Source organism: Erigeron canadensis, chromosome 1 (genome assembly GCF_010389155.1).
Source record: "Erigeron canadensis isolate Cc75 chromosome 1, C_canadensis_v1, whole genome shotgun sequence".
Lineage (NCBI taxonomy): Eukaryota > Viridiplantae > Streptophyta > Magnoliopsida > Asterales > Asteraceae > Erigeron > Erigeron canadensis.
Window position 1 is genome coordinate 53138830 of NC_057761.1, and position 22765 is coordinate 53161594.

Genomic DNA, 22765 nt, shown 5'->3' on the forward strand with positions numbered 1-22765 from the left:
TTAATCTTGTTTTATACTGTATCTAATGAGTTGTCCATGTATATTAACTGGTCTTAATCTTAATATCCACAATGTGTAATTTACTTTTCAAAATAACAATGAAATAAAAACCAAGTCACAATTAGGAATTGTGGAAAGTCATCTCGGGTTTTATCAAATATATCTTGGTTTCGACTCTTTAAAATGACAAATTTAAAGGTAACAAATTTGGTAGTTTACTAGTGTTACAATTTTTGTAGCCTACCAATTCTAAAGTCTAAAAGTTTTTGGTAGCCTTTTAAGTTTTTAGGTCAGCTCACAAACAAAGTTAAAAGAATATCACGAGTAATAACTTCAACCCACAAAACCACACCATTATTGTAATAACTTATTCATGTTTTATTGTTTCCGTATAGAGTTTCACCAAATTGGGTTTCTTACATTCATATCTATATCTAATGGGCCAAATGAAAAAAAAAAAAAATCATAACAATTAGAACACATGGATTAATCATATGTAACAAATCTAAAGTATTTAACTAAGGATGATACATCTAAATTAACCAATCTCAATATATATTAGGATGATAAACGTGCAATGTTGTGAAATCAATATATTTGTAATTTTTGGATTTTCCATCAGTTTTGTTTGTTGGTGGTATATCAAGGATGCTAAAAGTAAGGATGAAAATTATTTTGGTGTGTTGTTGGATTTTCCTGGTAGTTACCGATTCTACCTTGGATTTGATATTATTTTTTGGTACCGAGATCGAGATAGCACAAACATAAAATCGGGATTTGAGATATTTGGTTCACCCCAAGCTAAAGTCGTAGAAGAGAATATAACTTATAAAAACTATATAAAAACTAATAATTCATAATGTTTTCTTATGGTAATTATTAATAATCAATAACTTAAATTAATCAATATGATGATCATAACATAGATTCATAGATAGATATAAATATGATAAACAAGTTATCATAAAATTGATTTAAACCCTCAAATGTATATTAATTATATTAGTATAATATTAAAAGGGAAAGTTATGAACAATGCCACCGCCATGTGACATTGTTTTACTGGTCCACCTACACCATGCGTTATTACTCGAATTTTGTCATATCGGATTTCGTTTTATTTTGTTTTTTTTCGGCTGTCTTGGTTTTTTGCACAATTTTAATGCTTTTGTGTGCATTTCTAACATCTTATACAATTATACCCACATCACTGCACTGTTCTATTGGTTTACTTACACCCTGCGTTATTACTCGGATTTGTAATATCGGATTTGGTTTTGGTTTTTTTTCGGTTTTTCTTGGTTTCTTGCACAATTTTTTTGTTTTTGTGTTTTTTTCTAACATCTTATACCTCACATCACTACTTACATTTTGCTACATCGAATCCAGTTTGGGGTTTTTTCTTTCGACATTTTCTTGGCTTTTTTCCATAGTTTTTTACTTCAGTGTTTTCAACCAATATATTCAAAACTTTTACTCATTATTTTTTTCTTATTTGATTTTGGTTTTATTGCATAAATTAAATGCATGTATTCAATATTACATACTTTTTAATATGGTTTTCTTAGTTTTTATCCCACAAACATTTCTTTTAAGTGATATTTTGTTTTTTTTATAATTTTATTTTTAAATTTTTAAATAAGTTCAATGCAAATAGACTGAGTCATATTAATAAAAGAATTAGAGCCCTACGGGCCCAACATCACTAGTTACTTACCAATAAAATTACGGGAAAATGTAACTTATGACTAGCTACTGTTGTATAAAAGAAACTTTAGTCGGATTCATTGTATGTAAGTAACTTGTTTAAACTGAATGAATCGTGTAATAAGCTGATGTAGAGGTCTCTCGTTAGATCATATATAAGATGGCTGGTAGTGCCACATTGATTTTTAGCCACATTGAATTTTACACGAACCCGATTAAAATTTGTTTCATGTTGTAAGTTACACACAAATACTTTTCCCTAAAATTACAAGCCACAATATACAGTTTGAAGTTGAAAAATAAAGGAGTCGGTCTTTCGTCTTTCTTCTGCTTCTCCTGCAGTTGTGCATATGTATTGGATTGAATGAATGGTATCATTGTCACTGTTCATTTCTTCTTCATCTTTTACTCGCACTGCCTTTCATTCTTCTTATTCTTCTAGAAGCTTCCATTTACCTCGATTCCTTTGTCCCAAATTCATTCATAATAATAATAATAATAATAATAATCACTCTGCTCGCTTCATCATCATGCCGCACCGTAAACAGGTATATATCTATATTTACTTCAATCAAACTTATAACACTTATTCTATATTTTTACTTATATATTTGCCTGTTTGTTACTTGCTTATTATTTTTGTGACGCAATAGTATACAGTTGATAGTAAACAATTTGTTACTACTATTTTTCTTAAATATATTTACTACTAGTTGTAGAGGGAGTGTGTGTGTGTGATCAGGTTAGGTGCATCTACAGTTTGCTGTATTTCTGTGTATCTAAGTGTTTGTTTAGGTTTTATGTATCTGGTTACCTTTTATGAATGTAAACCATTGACGCTTTTCCGATTCACGGAGAACTTTTTTGGCTGCCACGTCACCCAAAAATAATTCTAGCCACCTAAAGGAGGTTTTAGCCCTAGAAAAACGTTGGTACTTTTCTCAAAATTTCAAAATGGAGGGCGGTGACTCATATAAAGGAACGGAAGGGCAATTTAAAACCGTTGTCTGAAAATCAAGGTTTTCTACAAGAGACAAGATATATGTTTTATACAATGGTGTGGTTATTATTCGGTAATCCGATTAGTTTTTGTAAAGTGTGATGTAATTTATGCTGCAGTTATTCTGTTCAATGCGACTTTTTGTTAATCAAGTGATAAGTGCATGAAGCATAAGACTAGGTTTTTCGCTTCTTATGTTCTAGTTGGTAAGTGTTGATATGAGGGTTATGCGTTCCAAAGTGTGTATTGATTTCTATATTATGAGGAACATTAGAGTTTGATTGAATGTCCAAGCTATAGGTTCTTTTATTTTTTCTTTTAAAGTTAGGTCTCAGTTTCTATAACCTGCCTATGATTTGATACTAAAAAGAATTGTACATTAATTGGGTTAATTTGATAATTTCCAGAAAAAGAGTGATCGTTCGGATCAGAAGTCGATTCAAAAGCCAAGTAGCAGCAAGACGGATGGACTGTCCGCTGAAGCTATCACCAATAGAATTAGTAAGCTCAACATTGTTGAAAATAGTGCACAGTCCCGTGTTCCAGTGCCACAGTTCGGGAGTATTAATTTAGATGAGATAGCACCGCTGCATGGTCAAATTAGTGGACCAAAGTCCTACGGGACAGCATCTGCTGCTAAGGTTGATGCCACTAATACTGCAGCTCAAACTGCTGTGTCGAGTAATTTGTTCAAAAACAATTTGTTGGAGAAATTCACTGTGGATAAATATACATATGCCAATGCCAAAATTAATGCAGTATTCTATCCCAAATTTGAAAATGAGAAGTCTGATCAAGAGGTAAACTGTTATTGTTTTTCTCGTAGTTATGATTTTGGTTGTCATTTATATTGAGTAGCTTTGGTGTGAATAAAGTCTTTTACATTTGTTTAATACAGGTTAGGATAAAGATTATTGATAAGGTATCGGAAGGCAAGGCCACATTGGAGGTATGTGAGTGTGTATTATTTTCAGTGATATTGATTTATTATGATGCCCCTTTTATTACATGTATATCCTTTCATGATATTATTAGGTCTCTCTTAAACACTCTGGATCACTTTTCATGTATGCTGGTCATGAAGGTGGGGCATATGCAAAGAACAGCTTCGGGAATATGTATGTTTAGACCCCTTTGTTTTTGGCATTATGTTAGCTGCATCGTGCCATCATCAGTCTGATTATCTTTTAGATATTATTTTCATCATCATTTTTTGAATCTACATATATATTACTTCCATTTCCAAAATGGTTATGTTAAGTTTGATAACCTTCAGTTACTAACTACCTCCGTCTATGAAACTGCAGCGTAGATATATTCTCACAAGTAAAAGTTATCAGCACAGCACATTATAAAGTTTAGACATATTGCATTCTATCTATGTACTTTGTTTTTGTCATGCAGTTATACTGCGGTTGGGGTTTTTGTTCTTGGAAGAACATTTCGCCAGGCATGGGGCACTGAAGCAAGCAAAAAGCAAGCAGAGTTCAATGAGTTCTTGAAGGTACTCATCATATTAAACATCATGACCAGTATTTGATGAACAATGAGAAAGATTAGGCATTTTTTATCGTTCTTTTCATGGATGTGTTCTTTTAGTTAAAGCACATGAATATAGCTATGGAATTGGTGACTGCTGTTTTAGGAGACCATGGCCAGCGACCTCGTGAAGATTATGGTGAGAGAATTAATTCATTTGATTACCATCTTTTTTTTTGACAACGATGGTTAAACTTTGGCTTTCTGGTGCTTATGGAAATTGCATGTCTTCTTGAGCAGTTGTTGTGACTGCCGTCACTGAATTGGGGGATGGGAAGCCCAAGTTCTATTCCACTCCTGAGATTATAGCCTTTTGCAGAAAGTGGCGTTTGCCTACGAATCATGTTTGGTTGTTCTCAACAAGGTGATTATCTAGAATGTTACATACATGGATAGCACTATGGCACTACCTTCTATCCCTACTCCATTCCAAAATAAATGACATTTTCTATGTTAGCAACTCTTAATCATTTCTAACATTGCTCTTCTTTTATGGGTGCTCCATTGAATTCTATAAGAAATTAATCATTCTTTTCATGAATATTACTTTTATCCAATTAAAAGAGTCTGTATTTTTTTGAAGGAACTCGGTTACAACTTTTTTTGCTGCTTATGATGCACTATGTGAGGAAGGCACAGCTACATCCGTATGTAAAGCTCTTGATGAAATGGCAGATATCTCCGTGCCAGGTGCAACAGTTTATCTCCATTGGACATATACTTATGTTGGAATTTAACTGTTGAATTAGAAAGGGTTGAATTAAATGTTGCCATAAGATTTGATGGTTGATATACTAGGGTATGTTATGGGTGTTAGGCCCTTGTTCAAGAAAGTAGGTGGAGCTTTAAGAATCACTAATGCATCAACATGTACAACTAAAGAACAATGTAAAGTTCTAAAACATGCATTATCTAAAATGAGATTGAATGATTACAGGATCAGTAGACCATGTAAAGTTGCAGGGGGAGATTTTGGAAGGCCTTGTTGCACGTACTGTAAGCCATGAGAGCACTAAAGAGATGGAACTCGTTCTAAAAGATTATCCATCACCTGTAGAGGAAGGTTTGCTAGCCTTACTTTCTTCCACATATGTCGTGTTTGGTATACAATAACATGGAGTTATTTTCAAGCAACATAGTAGAGTTTTCTATAAAATTGTTTTTTTTATAGTTGATGTTGCAATCCATCAAGATTTGGGACCGAGTCTGCGGGAAATATTTGCAGCAAACAGATCTGATGAGAAACAGGTAATGCTAATATTGCTATCCCTATTTACGTATTAAACCATGTGGTTTTTGGATACTTCTAATAATTTGATATTACCTATGCAGCAAATAAAGGCACTTCTTCAGCATACTGGTACTTCTTTTTGTCCCAATTATGTGGATTGGTTTGGCATTGAAGCTTCAGATGTACTTCCAAGAAATTCCGACCGATCAGTAGTTTCTAAATTCTTACAAGCAAATCCTTCGAACTATTCTACTACCAAGTTAAAGGTAAAACCATCTTTTCCATAGAGGGTCAAACTTATGGACAAGTAGCACACGGGCAATATGTCAAATTGCTGCGTCTGTTAATTAGTAACAGTGTAATTAAACATATCACAAATTCACAACCAATAATACCTTATTACTGTTTCACCCTGCCCATTTTAGGTTACATACAATATATAATTCATTTTTCATTTCATGTTTTGCCTACCTGTGTTATGTTACTTTTTGTCAACCCATTGAGGGTGGAAGATTTTGTTTGATAGAGGTGGCAATTTCCACCCATTTATCATGAAATGGTCCATGTGGAGGTTATGCTTTATATCTAATGTGTCAAACTGATGAGTAAAAGAGTACCTAATATGGAATGGGTTGAAGTCGATCAAAGTGTATTATTCGTGCATCAAGCTTCTTAAATCATTTTACTAATATACATTTGGATCTTTTTTTATTAAGTTGTAGACATTTTGTAATCATATTGAACACATCATTCATCAATAAACATCAGTTTTTGAATACTGGGTGTCGCGGACCAACACGGCCCTTATCAAGAGTACTTCTTTTGACCTGTTACCTAACTTGCACAACCCACCCAATTTTCCACCTCTAGTGTGACGGTCTTTATGTTGTTAGATGTGCTACTATTTAAGTACATGTTATTTTATTCAGGAAATGGTCCGTTTGATGAGTGAAAAGTTTTCTCGTGCTGTTGTTTTCAAGTGTTACCATAACTACCACAAAATAAATACGATATCTGGTGACAATCTTTATTATAAGATGGTGATTCATGTACGCAGTGATTCTGCATTCCGGCAGTACCAGAAAGAGATGAGGTCTTGCATTTTCTTTACCCTTGAATTGCTTTCAATCGTCAATTTCACAAATTTATGTTTTTTTTGTCTTCTTACATAAAAAGAACGGTTTGTAATTGCTTACTAACTTGTACTTGATGCTTCTCAGGTCCAAACCAGATCTGTGGCCATTGTATCGAGGTAAATGATAAGAACCCACTGTTGATTTAATATAGTAGAATCATTAAATGGGTTTCAGTGTTTCACCCATTCTCATCACTCTTTTTAATTATCAGCCCCTTAAGTAATAATTAGTGGGGCAGTTTTATAGGTCTGCCAGTTCCTGTTTTCATACAGGGTATGTTATATCTGTTTTTCATTTATATTTGGGAGATTTGCCTGTCTTGATGTTCTGAATCTACATTTTATCTTCTGTTTATAAAGGGTTAACTGAGATGTAAAACTATTGTCTCTATGACTCTCTCTCTACATTCTTAATACCATCTTTATAGTTTATAACCTCTAAATATTTGATTTGATGGCTGCCACAATGCCATTACTTATGCATAAGTACTTCATGTTCAGGTTTTTTTGTTGATATCAACTTGTTCAAGGCTAGTAAAGAGAATGCAGCTGCATTTGCCAACACTAGCACCGATGTTGGAAATAATCACAAAGAAAGTCACAATATATCCACCAAAGGTGGTTTAGCAGATGAAGATGCAAATCTGATGATTAAGCTGAAGTTTCTCACATATAAGGTATGCTTAATTATGTGTCTGTTCATTTTCTTTAGGTATATAATATTTTGCATTCTGCTGACCTTGATACTCTTATGGTGCAGTTGAGAACTTTTTTAATTCGCAATGGGCTATCAATTCTTTTTAAAGATGGCCGATCTGCCTACAAGAAGTACTACCTTAGGTAACATATTTGATGCATCTAAATGTATGCGCATACACATCTACATTTATGTCACTGATAAATGAAATTGCTAGAATAGTCTGCGAGTGTGTTTTTCTTGATATTGATGCTATTATTAATTCTAGAACGCTTCCCTAAAGTTACATTGTAGCTGTTTCAATTTATAGTCACACTAGCTCTTTCTTAGTATGGTTCCTTATTGTTTATGTTAAACTACGGATGTCTGTATCTCATATATATAATCTGTTTGTAGGGCTATATTCTAAGGTTTACTAATTGCATGATGTAGGCAAATGGAAATATGGAATACATCGCCAGTAAAGCAAAGACATCTCTGCGAGATGCTGGAGGAATGGTAATGAATGATTCAGTCTATATTTTATATGCTTACCATTTGTTATTCACCGAATACTAGATAAAAAAAAGTTATATTTTTTCAGGGCGGAGTACATAACAAGAAAATCTGGACAAGGAAAACTGTCATCATCTAATTACTTGAGTGAAGCTGTACCTTTCCTTGAACAATATGCAAAACGCTCTCCAAAAAATCAAGCGTTGATAGGATGTGCTGGGGACCTAGTGAGAACTGAAGATTTCATGGTCATTGTTGAGGAAGGTAGAGATGAGGAAGGTGACCTCAAGACCGAGGATGTTTTAGAATATTCTAGTCCAAGTTCTGATGCTGTTCAGAAAAAGGAAGGGCTCATAGTATTCTTTCCAGGTGCCAGGGTTAAAATTTTGATCCTAAAATACTTGTTTTTTTTTATATGCATGTGTTTTCACTGATACAAGCTTCACCTTTTTTTTCCTTCAGGAATACCTGGTTGTGCTAAATCCGCTCTTTGTAAGGAAATATTAAGCGCCACTGGAGCTCTTGAGGATGATCGTCCAATTCATAGTCTAATGGGTGATCTTATAAAAGGTATCTATGTTTTCTTGCTAAACTTTGTACATTTCTTGCTATCTGACCTTCTTTATGACCATAGTGGTTACCAACCTTGTCAACCACTGCATACTGCTAACTTTGACTGTTTGGTATATGTTTTTAAGCTTTATAAGTGGGTGTCATATTTTGAAACCACAAACTACATTTAGTAGTTGAAGTTTTTGGCCATATAGGGATATTCGTAAGCATCCACTATATGTTCTTGTAACAGAATCAAGTTTTGTACACTAGCAAAGGCAATAGTTTACAAGTTATCTCTCACTTTCATGTAATAACTTTTAAAGGAATCTATTTGGTTCATCACTTGTTGAAATCTCAACAGGGAGATATTGGCAAAAAGTTGCTGATGAGCGGAAGAAGAAACCTTATTCTATTGTGCTGGCTGACAAAAATGCACCCAATGTAGAAGTCTGGAGGCAGGTAACTTTTTTTTAAAGATAGTACATAAACTACACAAGAAGCAGTCTATTTATATGTTTAACTCCTTAGAATAAACCTTATTCTGATCTTGTTTCCACTTTTGTAGATTGAGGAGATGTCCCTTAAAACTAAAGCATCTGCAGTGCCGATTGTATCTGACTCAGAAGGTTCATACTCTTTACTTTGCTAATTATTTTTTCTTAATCACCAGAAATGCATCTGAAATTGGGTTTTGTGAATTGCTCAATGTTCGAGGAAGTTCATTATTATTGGTCAAATTATAGCACAAATGCTGTATAGTAGAAATAAGTTAGGTGTCTTTTATAAATAATTTTGCAAAATATCACAGCTTTTGTGAAATATACAGAAATTGCTATACCAAAAGCTTGACTTTGTTCTGGTAATCTGTTGTCAAGTGTAATTATGCTGTTATAATAATGTTGCTTATCTTTTGTTTTTCTCATGTTTTTCACTATTGGTCTATATCCACAAAAGTAAGGCAATGTATTGCTTTGGTGCTTGTGTAAATGAGCATCGTCATCAAATGAGAAGTATGATTCTGAGAAAGGCTGTATACCAAACATAATCTTATGCATGTCTTTTAATAACTAGTAACGAGGCAAATAGGAAAATTTGGACTGGAATGTCTTCGGACAGCATAAAATGGAAACTGTTGCAGTCTTTTGGGAATGGAGAATACTCTTCAAAGTTATCCAATACCAGTCGATATGTTTTTTTTAACCAATGACTTTGTGTGGTTGAACATGCAGGAACTGAATTGAATCCTTTCTCTCTTGATGCATTAGCAGTTTTTATATATCGTGTACTCAATAGAGTTAATCATCCTGTAAGTTTTCTCTATACATAGGCTTGTATTTTCTTCATCCTTTTTTGGTATTTAATTACTCATTAAATCCCTTTCTGTTGAATCTGTAGGGCAATCTTGATAAATCTTCTCCTAATGTTGGATATGTGTTGCTAATGTTCTATCACCTCTATGATGGAAAGGTATGACACGTGTGCATGCTTGATTTGTTTTCCAGGACTGTTGCTTATAGTGTTTACTATTCACATTTCAGAATCGTGCAGAGTTTGAGAGTGAACTTATAGAGCGTTTTGGCTCCCTTGTGAAGATGCCTCTCCTGAAATCTGGAAGGTAATGACAATAAGGTTAAGTAATGGAGTTGGAACTTTCACGCATTTACTTATGAATGTGTTGATTAGGGTTATGTTCCCTCTTTTGGTTCAAACAGCTTTTAATGAAACGTGTCAAACGGAATGAAAATCGCCCACAGTGATTTCACATAATGTCCCCTACTTGTTTTATTCATGAAGTTACATTGTTGATGATATGATATAAGTTTTTCTGAAGATATCTAATACTAGGTTAATGAAGAAAATGAAATTTTTGAAAAGAATGCATTTTTGGTAGACCTGACTCAACCCATCCCTCAACCCATCTTACCCACAGACTTTGCTACCTTTATAAATGATACTGGATGCTGTTGAACTAACACGACCTTGTTTTTCTTTGGTATGTAAAGGAGCCCACTACCCGATTCAGTGAGAACAGTATTGGAAGAGGGAATAAGTCTGTTCAGACTTCATAGTAGTAGGCATGGAAGGTTGGTGATTTCCCAGTCAAATACTTCAGCTGTAATTTTCTTTTGGTAATTCTTTAAGAAAGCGTGTTAACTTATTATTATATGTGCAGATTAGAGTCCATGAAAGGAACCTACAAAGGAGAATGGGCTGCATGGGAGAAACAACTGCGTGAGGTTTTATCTAGAAATGCCAAGTATTTGACATCGATTCAGGTAACGTATTTATATTAACCAACTATTTTATGTTGATTATTAGAACTAAATAGCTTAGTCTTTGTATTCATTCATCTTTTCTTATGGCAAGGTAAGAACTCTGCTTTTATCATCAATGTTTCCTCATCGAGGTTCTCAATGCTGCTCCTTTTTGTAGGTACCTTTTGAATTCGCCGTAAATAAAGTGTTGGATCAGCTTAAAGGAATTATGAAGGGAGAGTATGTTACACCCATAAGCGAGAAGAGGAACTTTGGAACTATTGTATATGCTGCCATTGATGTTCCTATTTTTGAGGTTCAGAATCTTCTTTCAAATGTAAGTACAATATCTACTTCGTTCCATATACATGCACGATCAGCTGGCAATCCGCCCTTGACATTTTAGAGACATGCTCTGACTTATGCAGTGTCACAATCACAGATATGGGTGATATGGTAAATTTTCTGCACTAGGTTGACCCGCAAAACCTTTGGTCCAATGTTTTTATTAATTAATAGATAGCGTGTCACATATGAATCCTCTAATTATTTTTATTAACAATGACCTTATTGAAGAAAGTGTTTAGGTTTTAGGCATCAAAATCTGAAACTACACATTGGTCAACTTTACCCTGTTTTACCTGCTCAACCATTTGACATGGTTTTTTGTTGGCTACTTTCTTTTTTCAATTTGTTTTACCCATTTGACCCATTCAAGTTAAAAAGAACTTAGATCAACCCATTCTTGGTTGTATCATAAAACTTATATCACTTAAGATTGCCGCCTCTAAAAGTTATCGTCATTTTTCATAGTCATTCATGACCTAGGATGGTGTGAATGCCAAGTTTGTTATGGTGATGGCCTAAGTCTCCTTCATAAAACTCTTGACAAGATTTAAGTTCTATAGTTTGAAATCACATTATAGGTTATATATTTCCATGGGGAAGATAGGTCTAAACTATTTTCCCGTGAACAGATATCTGAGAACAATTCGAAGGTTAAATTATTCTTGGAGAACAAAGACATAGAGAACAGCCTTAAGAAAGCTCACATCACTCTCGCTCACAAAAGAAGTCATGGGGTAACTGCTGTGGCCAATTATGGCCGTTTCATAAACCAAAAGGTCTATGTGGATGTCACCGCACTATTCTTCTCAGATCATCTGGCTGCGTTGGAAACCTACCCTGGCTGCATCAATGATCAGAAAATAAACTCTAAAAACGAGTGGCCCCATCTCACACTATGGACCGCTGAAGGCATACCGCCTAGGGAAGCCAATACATTACCCAACTTGGTTTTGCAGGGAAAGGCTACTCGTGTAGAGATCGACCCACCTTTAAGAATTATGGGGGTTCTGCAGTTCCATTGAAGGTTTTTTTTGTATATTAGCCAATTTTGCTAGGTAAACACTGTCAGTATCTTTTGACAAGTCAAATCTATGCTAGAAAACACATCAATTATACACGGTGCAAGTTAAGTAGGATTGTTTAGCCAGGTTTACACAAAAGAGTAGAGGCTGACTAGAAAAAAGAGAGTCAGTTAATGTAGAACATGAGTTATGAGCTTGTTCTAGAATAGTGGTAGTACACAGAACTAATCAAATGTATGTTGACCGTCTTTTCTTTTGTAGCAAGAACGTTTTCATAGGCTGTAACAGAATGAATCAAAATGGTATCTGGTGTAGCATTTAATCTCTGCTATGTCAATGTTTGGTATTTGTTGGACAAGTGATATATGTTTTTCTACAAGTTCATACGATCTTTAGAAAAGGATGTATAGAGAAAATGCGGTAACCTTTTCTTATCACATTGGTGGAGAATTGTAAGGTTTATAATGTATTCACTAGTTTTTCTGTCCTTATTTTGTGGGGTTTTCCTAACAATTATACAATATAGTTGAAATATCGGGTTATGGTTGTGTAATGCTTAGGCTCCTGGACCTGAACTCATCATGTATTGCATGAAAATTTAGATGAAATGACAGATTTGCCTTTCATTTTCCCCAACAGTTCTATCTTTTTAATTTGAATGTGTTTAATCAATGTGAAATTGTGAATAGTTCAAATGTGAGTACATTCCTGATGACCAAAGTTTCATGTATTTTCATAGTTTCCGAATATTTTCTAGCAACATACTTTAGCTGAGATTGACGGAGTCGTATCTAATTGTCACCCTCCTTTGGGTAAACTATTACTCGTATAGTCGTATTTGCTTCCTCTAGTATTTTTATAATCATTATCTGTTAAGAAGGCACTCAACTGGAAAGTTTGTTTAAATTTGGATTTTGTAGAATTTAAAATCTTCACGGTTAAATTTTATTTATTTTTTTAATTTCCACATAAGCTGCCACATATGTACTTCATGCCACGCAAGCTTACAAATCATGATATCCGGCGAACTCCATTGTTCAACTACGTGGAAGGACCATTCGTCTCCACTTTCACATTCGCTTCGATCAAAATCCATTTCATAAGATCAAACATTCATCAAAAAGCATATAAATTCCAAAATCATTTTGACTTGTTTTTTTTTTTAACCTTTCACAAGACAGTTTTCATTCCTGTAATGAAGTGAAGATAAGCTATAACATTCAATATCTGGTAAAGTTTCCTCAACAATTTCACAAAAAAAAAGGTCCACATAATTTCCCTCATAACCAAAGTTCTGAACATTATCAATCATCTTTCAAATACGCATCCCTCATGTCTCAAAATTCTAATGATAAAGAGAGTGGATAAAAATCGCAACAGGAAATATGATATATAAAGTTGGTTCACTACTTCATCTTACACAATATTACTACTAGCTACTACTGTTGATATCAGCTCGTTGAGCTCCAGCTTCTAACCCACTCAGTTAACGTTGCTACATTTGTGTTCATGTCATCGACAGTATCGCTTTTCATTGCCACCACTATCTCCGCTTTGTAACTTTCGTTTGCTTCATTCAATAGCTCTTGAAAGATTTCACATTGGAGATTGTTGGTAAGCTTTGCACCAGAATAGCCCCTACATATATCAATAGTTTTGCCATAACGTTGTCAAGATAAATTATACATAAAATTTAATCATTTTACAAAACCTGGAATCCTGAACACTTTTCATATGAAATTGGTTTTAAGAGGGAAGTAGAAATTCAATCATTAAATGAGAAAACTTTAGTATTAAATTGGGTTGGAACCGGTGTTACTATTTACAAAACTAAAATACATGAAGTAACAAATGTGTGCAGGTCAACTAGACTTGTTACAACCTGCAGTTAACTTCACCCACCCAACATTCGCTACATCTACGGTGTAACTATAACCTATAATAATATAATACATACATACAGAAAGAAACACACCTTTTGGTCAAACGGTCATAAAGAACGGAGTTTTCTGTTTGTAGTACGACCACACGGTCAAACCAGCGTTCTGGAAAGAAGTCGCATCCATGATGGTCCACAATGTTCCCTCCCTGTACCATTATATCTTCAAGTTCATCACAAACCTGCAAAAACATAAATATGAGCACGAAACAGTCCAGCAACAATTTTTCAACACATCACTACACGTCTACACTCCCTAGAAAATATCAACCACTTGAGAGATTGTCTATAAGTGTGGCCTTGGTCAGATTCTGTATGATAAAGATATAAACACTCTTTTTCTAATCGTTTCATCTCTAGCTCATATAGTTGTTATAACACCCTTTACACTCCCCTTTCGGCACATTTTGTACTTTGGCAGATTTCCAAGCTAAAAGTACCAATTTGATGACTGTTTCTATTAACCTAATTGATTCGATACTAAATTCGGTCTTCGAATATCTTAAGAATTTGACTAAACTTCGCATGTTGCAACATAAGGGTAAGTGAAGTTTGAAACTGAGACGACTATCATGTAATAAGGTCTATAAACAATTAAGCACATAAATAATACTACAATAGATTATCAATTCTATATAAACATAATATATATTAAAGTAGAGAAAGAGATAATGAAGATAGAGAATGGATTACAAGATCTTCATTAAGAATGTAGCATTGGAATTGATCATCCCAACCATCGTGCAACTTTTTATCCTTGACTAGGTCTCCGATGTTTATATGTCGGAGATTGGCTGCCTCCGCCACCGCAGACGCCGTCGTAGTCTTCCCTGTCCCCGGTGTTCCGGTCACTAGTATGTTTGGTTTACTCCTCATCGAACCCCGCCGCTGTTGCTTCTTTCACACTGTTGTTTCAATAAAAGATTGTGTGTGTGTGTGTTTCGTAGGCGGCGCTGTGTTTTTTGTTTTGGTACCTTTGTTTTGGTTTTACAGCAACATGTTTCAGTTAGAACCCTCAAATATTGCCGACCTTTGGTTACCTCCTCCAGTTTTTTAATGTCGTTTTTTAAACACATCAAAAAGAGTGTTTTTTAATGGCGTTTTTTAAAACGTATTGAATTATATTGCACATTGAACTAAGTAATACTTTGAGATATTTTAACTTTAGTTATTATATTTGTGTATTCGAGGTCGGGACCTATCAAACTTGAGACCGGCTCAGTTTGCAAGTACTTTAAAGATATATAGGTTCACACTCACAAACCCATGTTTCTGTTGGGGAAGATGCTTTCTTGTTTTTTTGACAAAAATAATGTAGATTGACAACGACCTCTTTAACCTTTGGTGCCATCTTGGCAGCCATCATATATCCCACAGATGATTCTAGACAGAGTGTGACAAGAGGCTAGATTCAAACCTATAACCAATTCTTGTGGATCATGTTTCGTTGATGTGGATGTTGATTCGTTTAATCCATTATTTGCGTTCATACGTAAACATGTATGTTTTAATTGCATTAATATGTACGGCTTTTGTGGGGATGATAGTGTTAAACTGTTAATCACATGTATTTGCTCATGTATTGTGTTTGTCGAGCATGGACAATGGAAATCCCAAGTTTAGTATCCAAGGTTGTAGGCATTAAGGTTCGAAACCGTTCTGTTCAAAGTGATAGGATCTTACTCTTTAACCTCAGCCGAGGTTGATTATATAGTACACGCTCCTACAATCACTGTCTTTCATAACATCATACTCACCGTTATAAGTAACAATCAGTGTATTTTGTATAATCAATATAAAAACCAAGTAAATAAAGAAGAATTCTGGCAATGCAACCCACCCAACTCGCCCATTTTGTCACCTCCACAAGGTTAGTTGACAACTTGACATGAAAATTACATTTTGCAAAACCCTTGGACTCCAAAGCGAAGTGGAGATACTTTCTTCTAGCCACTTGAATTATTCTCAAGGTTCAATCACAGATTCTAACACTCAACAATATAAAAGAAAATACATAATATGCCTTTTTTCAAAACCTTGTAATCTGTTGTTTACATTTCCTATATATTATCATTGTACAGATCTTTCTCATCTGTACTTTGAGTAGCATCATCACTCTCATCATCATGTTCCCCAGCAAAGCCATCAGGCGATGCTGCCTTTTCACTGCCACCATCGGTCACATTGTTGTTGGTTTCAGTACCATTGACTTCCGATTGCATACTATCCATCATGCCAGACAACGCCAATCGTGGGTCCCACTCAATAACTTCATCAATGATGTTTGATACACGTTTTTGATACCTGCCATACATAAATAACAACATGAGCAGCAATCGCAAATAATATAATGTTGGAAGATTTAAAATAACAGGACTGGATGGTTTAGTTTACTCGTTACCGCATTGAAAGAACATCCCGAAAGGATAACTTTCAATTATGGAACAACAGTATCAGTACCACTGGTGGCTTTTGACCTAGCTAATAGTAACTGCATCTTTTGAACCACCGGTTGTGGGTTCGAGACTCAGAGTGCACGGTGCTAATTGGGTGTGCGTATTTTGAGTATTGCTATAAAAAAATAAATGAAAACTGAACCTGTATGCTAAAAAGTGTGTATAAGGTAGATATGAAAAGTTAGACACTTACTTTAAAATGGCCAATGGGTCAACTTAGATATATTTTGTCTCTAACAGATCCACGATTAATATAACAGGACTGGGTAAGTAAAGAGTTTAAACGTTGCCCAAAGCGTATTTCAAAGGCATAGATCCTAGACCGTTAAGTTCATAACAAAAACCCAAATTATTAGAACAATGTAAATTTGTAATCATATTTAACACCGGCTAATCAGTGTGGGAAAAACATGCACAAAGAACTCCAGCAGTAATTATAAATTTTCCTACAATCATGCAGTTCTCAAACAGGCTTTTGTCAAACTTTTGCTTAGTCGTAGCTTCTTAGGTACTTGATTTAAGAAAAATGTATTATTATTTGTCAGAGATCAGATACAACTTATGCGGTGAATAGAGACATTTTATAGACCAAGATCAACCGATCAACAACCAGCAAGAAATGTCAATCATTTCACAGGACATCCCAAAAAAAGGGACCCAACAGAATAATTAACTGCCTGAAATCATGATATTCTCACAATCGTATACTTAGATTTTGTGCTCGACACACATTAAGCATATTCTTTTGACTGTTGGTCAGCCAACTTCACGTTTTCATTAATTAGTAATTAGAGGGATCTAGCAGAACAAATCAAGCAACTTTCAAGTAGCAATAACTATGGGCAGTTGGGTAATTTGAACATAAGAGATTGAGAACTTCTCCAAAAGAAATGTTAATCTCATTATATGTCATACTTTCATAGGAGAGTCTATATTAAATGAAGACAAATGACTTGTTAGGTAGGTGAATTTCATGTACAGAAGTTGAGAATCAAACCTGGCCCTAGCAGCCTCATCAGGAGCATGATGCCTCAAAAGTAATATGGCTAGAACAGCCACAATAGCATAAAAGAACCTTGCAGTTAGCTTTGGTTTCTCCTCCTCATCTTTCTTGGGCCAGAAACGGAAAAGTTCTCTCAGTGTTGCTTCCTCGGCAAGAATGTTTGGGAATATCCAAATGCGCCGCCCAAGTAAGATCCAGGATGCACCAAATATCAGGGATCTCACTGTCAACATAGAAATATATGTTTACACAAGAATCATACAAAGATGGTTCATTATTGATAACTTAATATTCGATCCAATCACGATCCTTAATAAAGCTAGCTAGATTGAGAAGTAACACCAATGTATGAGAGAATATAACTAACCTACTTCAAGTTAATAACTTAATATTTCTTAGATAAATTTTCTGTTATAATATCAAAGAAGTGTTCTGGAAGTGGTGATTCTCGAGACTGACTTGATAAATAAACATACAGATCATGTATTGGGAATGAACATGGAAACTAGGATACAGGTGAAGCAATGCTGTTCAATCCCACAAAACTAAAACATGTGTTACTATCAAATTCAGTAAACTGCCAGTGACTCCTATTTTCCTCTCCCATTCTAGTTCAGAACTTTACTCATAAGTGAAATTTGAAATACAAGGATTTTCTCAACCACATTACATATTAATCTAAAAGTTTCTTTTATGATGTACAAAGGGGCATGGACAAACATTTATTAGTGAATTACTTTTTGGTGGTCAACATTTATTAGTGAATTACAGCATGTAAAACCATATATACAAGAATAATCAATAATAACTTTTTCAAACTCACAGACAAATATTTATTAGTGACTTACAACCATGTAAATGAGTAAATCCGTATATACAGGAATAATCAATAACTAATTTTCCAATTCAAAGGGCATTGTAGTTAATTCATAATTAGACTTCATGACTCATGAGTTTGTATTTGTTCTTGAGCAAGTATATAATTACCAACAGATACCAGTATTATCCAAAGAGTTTGTTGTAAAATAAGAACAGCAGTGAAAACCAAAAATTATGATATAGACAGAGCAACATACTATCGATAGTTGCAATGCTACTAAAATCTCATATAATAAAGCTGCAGCAGTTCTAAATTGACAAAAAAGGCTTCAAACAATAAATATAAAATAATAATAGTATGCTTACCCAAAAGCAGACAAAGTATAAGGAGTAGTACCCCAGCACATGAGTAGAGTATAAGCAGCTTTGCCTGGTGAGGATACACAGGGAATAAGCAGATTGCAAGAGTCAAAACAGGCCAAGACAATGACAAGAGTGTTTGCCATAGTGGCCGCTTGTTTACAAACGTCCATGCAAAAAACGCATCATTATCAGAGAATTCCTGCTCCTGTAGACAACATACGACAAATGACACAGCTTGAGACCAATGTAAAAAGCATACACAAAACACATATAATTTTGATATTGGCAAAAACTTTGTGTTTAATAATTAATACTGATTGTATTCCTAATAAATCCTAAGAAGTGAAAAGCTATGACTATGATGACAGTTATATCAGATGCCTGCTAACGTAAGTGTATATATGCATTATGCCGGCAGAAAAAGACATGAAGCGCAGAAGATTCTACATCAGCTATAGAGAAGACAGTGCTGTTGAGCAAATATTATTTTAATTAAAGGACATCAATGGTCCTTTGTTAGATCACCTTTGGCTCACTATGCCCTTGAAAATATCAAAATATATTAGGACAAACTGATGTGATCAAGTATTATTGTGCTTAATAGTGTCATAGCATCTCAAAACTTCCGTACCATACAATGAATTTAGCATCCTATTTGACAATTTATTTGTGAAATCATCTGCAACGTCTTGTCACTTGTGAGAGTAATGGTTCTTCAAAACTCTAAGAACTGTAATGTATTTTGAAAAATTTCTCGAAAAAGCAAGTCTTTAATAAATACCTAAGAGATCACTCTGTTCTTACTATTACTTATTAGATTCCTGTGTATCATTTTAAAAAGTGAATTACATTATCCTCCACAATGCAAAACAAAAATTTTATTTATGGTGGTTGTAAGCTTTGTTTGGCACACAAAGCTTGTAAGAGCTTTAGGATACCATCAGCTACGTGAAGTATTTTTTTAAAAAAAGCTCGAGCTTTTGAATTATTTGTTTGTTCTTTTATGTGATTTTACATTTCTAAGCTTCACGCCTGCTTTGTCAAACACAGCTATATAAACTAAATCTCAAGCTACAATCGCCAGTTAGTTTCGCCAAACATACCCTGATCCTAATCTTATTAGCATTAGGATGGAGAGTTTATACAACCAAAAAGATATTGTTGGCGGAAGCATACAAATGCAAACACAATATGCCCAACTAGGTTTTTTTTAAACACATAGATATCGTCCAAGAAAAACTACAAATAGTTAAAAACCAAAGCAATATAAAAACTTACAGGATATATTTCTAAATGTGCTGGCCACGTTGACAACTTTCTCTTCCCAGGACGTACTGTTTTCACCACACGGTCACAACGAACTAAAAGATTCTTGCTCAGGAGCACATTGACGATATCTTCTACTTCTAGATGCCTATCTGATTCTAAAATGTCTTTGAGCTCTGGATGATTTTTCAAAAATGTAACAAAATCTTTTCCCCTAAAGTACTCAACACGGGTCTCCTGCAATACAGCCCACCTAGAAACCAAGTCTTTATGATCTCTAACTTTCTCCGCAAATAACTGAAAAACGTCTTTCTTGTTTGCTTGCTTCTGGAATAAAGTAAAAGATAAAACATTATTCAACTGGGTAACTTTGGTCGTATTGAAGTCAGGTTAACAGTTAGTATCCATAATACATGTTGGTCAAGATTTTGATGTCAGATCAGATGTAAGCAAAAAGTAAACAAGCGTGGTTATAAACTGCAATCTGACAAAGTTCACAGAAACACTGCAAGGTAAGTACAGCTACACAATTACTTGTGTAGTTTTCTTTCAAGCGCATATCACAGTGCATAAATAAATTTCGATTACATGCACAGCTCAAGCTTGAGCAATTAACCATATATAGTGCATATCCTTTTGCTAAAATTTTAACACAAGCTGACAAGCTGGCATGCTACCATAATCGTTGACTCGCTGTTAATTATACAATAACTAGCACCCAAGCAAACAATTTGAACACATTTCAATCTTTGCCTCGATGATGATAAAGCTTTATCCGATAATACTTTTTGTTACAAAACAATACTGTGGGTTCCACTTCTAAATACTTGTTTGCAGCAGAATAGTCTCAATCTCGACCAACCTTACAAACTCTGACACTAAAAATTCAAGTTTAGCATTACAATGATCAATAATGCAATCTTTCAAACTACACAGAGATCTAACCCAAAGGACAAACAACTGAATTAACAACTATCAAAATGAATAGCAAAGTCCACGACTAATGCAACAGAAGTCTCTTTTGAAATCAGCATTGCACCTCACAGTCTCACACTCTCATAAGAAAGCCTTTTGTGATCCAGTTGTTAGAAAAGTCCTATGAGTGATAACAAATCTCTAGAGTCTCAAGAAAAATCTAGAATAGCTAACCAAAAAAACATTAACGATGACAGCTAGACAGCTGACAGACTCCTCCCAAAAAAAAATATTTTGGTGCCATTGATCAATACTCACAGATTATTAATTTCCAACTATGGATTGAAGCTAAAACAAAGATGTCTCGTGTCTAAATACCCTATCTTTAATCTTTCAAGGATGCATTTTCTGAATCAACGGCTATGAAATCCCAATCACAGACCAAATATCTCCATACTCTCTAGAAGAATACAAACATACCGAAAAGAAAAAAACATTTCGTCTAACAAGAGAAAAGATAGTGAGCTCCTCCAAACACCTACATTTGACCCAACTAACACAGTTTGTAACGCTAAACGTAGCAATAGAACACAAAGTAACAACAACATTCCAGGTCGACCGACTCAGACACTTCCAAAGTAACTATGATCCACTTGACTTTCTCCTTTTTCACTTGATCGATGTATCCTAACATACACATTCCGATACAATATACTACAGTGGAAAAAAATAACAACGCTTACAATCTTAAAATCGCTATAAATGTCGAAAATATATAGATTATAATTCCGTCACAAAAAATAAAAATTAACGAAATAACTGTATTAAAACCCTAGGCAAACATTCAACATAAAATTTTTTTGAATAACAGATTCACAAAGCACAAACAATTACACTACCTCACAATGATAACAAAATTATCACACCAACACAAACTTCAAATCATGATCACGTCACAAACACAAAATGCAGAAGAATCAAAATGTACAAATTTATACATACAGATCTAGAAATGCGTATAAACACGAAATTATAATAATAAATAAAAATCATATAATATATAGAGACATTAAAAGTAGAGAGATAGATTATGTAAATATATATACCCTGGGTGGAGTATCGGTGTTCGGATCGCGGCCGGCGGAGTTTTTAACGGCGGCGGAGGATCGCCGGGCCCGTTTCTTCTCGGCTCCGGCTTTCTTCATGTCACACGATTTCTTTCTTTTTAATTTTTAATTTTTGTTATGCTTTGCTTAGCTTAGACCTAGTTTTTGTTAAATAAACAAAATAAATTTAATTTTAAGTGCTAGTAGTAGTAGTAGTAGTAGTATATAAGGGTGGGTTTTGGTTTTCTTCAGTTTCGTGATTTGTTTGTTGAAAAATGCGATTAAAGGTAATGTGTATATATCGACAAGGTGTGTATATGGTGTACGTCTTATTCGCTGTCACACGCGTCCAAATAAAAGTTGAATTAAAACTAAAACTGAAACTGAAAGGCAAACTCATTAGTCATTAGTGTTGATTTCCCCCAAAATTATATATATATCGGTGTCGACGGTCGACTTTCTTTTGGGATCATTAACAACATTATTTCTTTTGGGATTATATCCGTACGATGTGAAGGCAAGAGCGATAACGACGGTACGGTGATGGTCGTGACTGGTGGTGATAATGACGACAAGTAAATGTTGTATATCAGATGGAGATGCTTAAAATAATTTATAAATATGAAGTCATTTAGGTTGTTTAGTTTAATTTTTGATAAACAAAAGATGAGTATTTATAATAATGAAATGAGAATATGTGGTTGTTGAATACATAAGCTTGAGTATAGAACTCTTCATACCTTGATATTTTAATTCATATAAAATATGGGGACTAAATCATTTATCCATTATACAATAAATATTAAAACAATTAATGTGAGGGGTTTCATACCTAAATTTAAGTATCTAACAGTGTCTCATATGTTTACTTTTTTCTTTTTTTTTTAACAATTAACATTCAAGACATCACAAAC

The 22765-nt window shown here is 34.3% G+C and overlaps 3 protein-coding genes across 3 annotated transcripts; 1 reads left to right on the forward strand and 2 right to left on the reverse strand.

The window, feature by feature from the left end:
* Positions 1 to 2052: 2052 nt before the first annotated feature.
* Positions 2053 to 12342, forward strand: LOC122585221 (tRNA ligase 1). The gene is made up of 27 exons (XM_043757335.1): positions 2053 to 2255; positions 3115 to 3507; positions 3606 to 3656; positions 3743 to 3825; positions 4112 to 4211; positions 4307 to 4385; positions 4487 to 4610; positions 4830 to 4936; positions 5184 to 5309; positions 5418 to 5494; positions 5579 to 5743; positions 6407 to 6570; positions 6698 to 6729; positions 7114 to 7289; positions 7373 to 7452; positions 7742 to 7807; positions 7893 to 8173; positions 8267 to 8374; positions 8721 to 8818; positions 8925 to 8985; positions 9589 to 9665; positions 9755 to 9826; positions 9898 to 9974; positions 10363 to 10443; positions 10533 to 10635; positions 10793 to 10951; positions 11592 to 12342. Exons 1-27 carry the CDS (start codon positions 2076 to 2078, stop codon positions 11982 to 11984), a joined length of 3513 nt encoding a protein of 1170 aa, XP_043613270.1. The 5' UTR covers positions 2053 to 2075; the 3' UTR covers positions 11985 to 12342.
* An 868-nt stretch (positions 12343 to 13210) lies between these two features.
* Positions 13211 to 14918, reverse strand: LOC122580310 (adenylate kinase isoenzyme 6 homolog). Its single transcript, XM_043752589.1, has 3 exons — positions 14617 to 14918; positions 13960 to 14105; positions 13211 to 13622 (listed from the first exon to the last, which is right to left on the reverse strand). The coding sequence occupies exons 1-3, from the start codon at positions 14797 to 14799 to the stop codon at positions 13436 to 13438; spliced, it is 516 nt and encodes a 171-aa protein (XP_043608524.1). The 5' UTR covers positions 14800 to 14918; the 3' UTR covers positions 13211 to 13435.
* An 880-nt stretch (positions 14919 to 15798) lies between these two features.
* Positions 15799 to 22071, reverse strand: LOC122605662. Its single transcript, XM_043778620.1, has 5 exons — positions 21852 to 22071; positions 19843 to 20157; positions 18568 to 18769; positions 17377 to 17605; positions 15799 to 16227 (listed from the first exon to the last, which is right to left on the reverse strand). Exons 1-5 carry the CDS (start codon positions 21948 to 21950, stop codon positions 15984 to 15986), a joined length of 1089 nt encoding a protein of 362 aa, XP_043634555.1. The 5' UTR covers positions 21951 to 22071; the 3' UTR covers positions 15799 to 15983.
* Between the last annotated feature and the right edge of the window lie 694 nt (positions 22072 to 22765).

Excerpts from the sequence above, each read along its gene's own strand:
- LOC122585221 (XM_043757335.1), top strand. The coding sequence starts at position 2,076 with ATGGTATCATTGTCACTGTTCATTTCTTCTTCATCTTTTACTCGCACT. Across the intron at positions 3,657-3,742 it reads AAGGCAAGGCCACATTGGAG|GTCTCTCTTAAACACTCTGG; the intron begins GTATGTGAGTGT and ends TGATATTATTAG. Across the intron at positions 4,386-4,486 it reads GCGACCTCGTGAAGATTATG|TTGTTGTGACTGCCGTCACT; the intron begins GTGAGAGAATTA and ends CTTCTTGAGCAG.
- LOC122580310 (XM_043752589.1), bottom strand. The coding sequence starts at position 14,799 with ATGAGGAGTAAACCAAACATACTAGTGACCGGAACACCGGGGACAGGG. Across the intron at positions 14,106-14,616 it reads ACATTCTTAATGAAGATCTT|GTTTGTGATGAACTTGAAGA; the intron begins GTAATCCATTCT and ends ATGTTTTTGCAG. Across the intron at positions 13,623-13,959 it reads TATGACCGTTTGACCAAAAG|GGGCTATTCTGGTGCAAAGC; the intron begins GTGTGTTTCTTT and ends TGATATATGTAG.
- LOC122605662 (XM_043778620.1), bottom strand. The coding sequence starts at position 21,950 with ATGAAGAAAGCCGGAGCCGAGAAGAAACGGGCCCGGCGATCCTCCGCC. Across the intron at positions 20,158-21,851 it reads ACACCGATACTCCACCCAGG|AAGCAAGCAAACAAGAAAGA; the intron begins GTATATATATTT and ends ACTTTATTCCAG. Across the intron at positions 17,606-18,567 it reads TATACTTTGTCTGCTTTTGG|TGAGATCCCTGATATTTGGT; the intron begins GTAAGCATACTA and ends CTATGTTGACAG.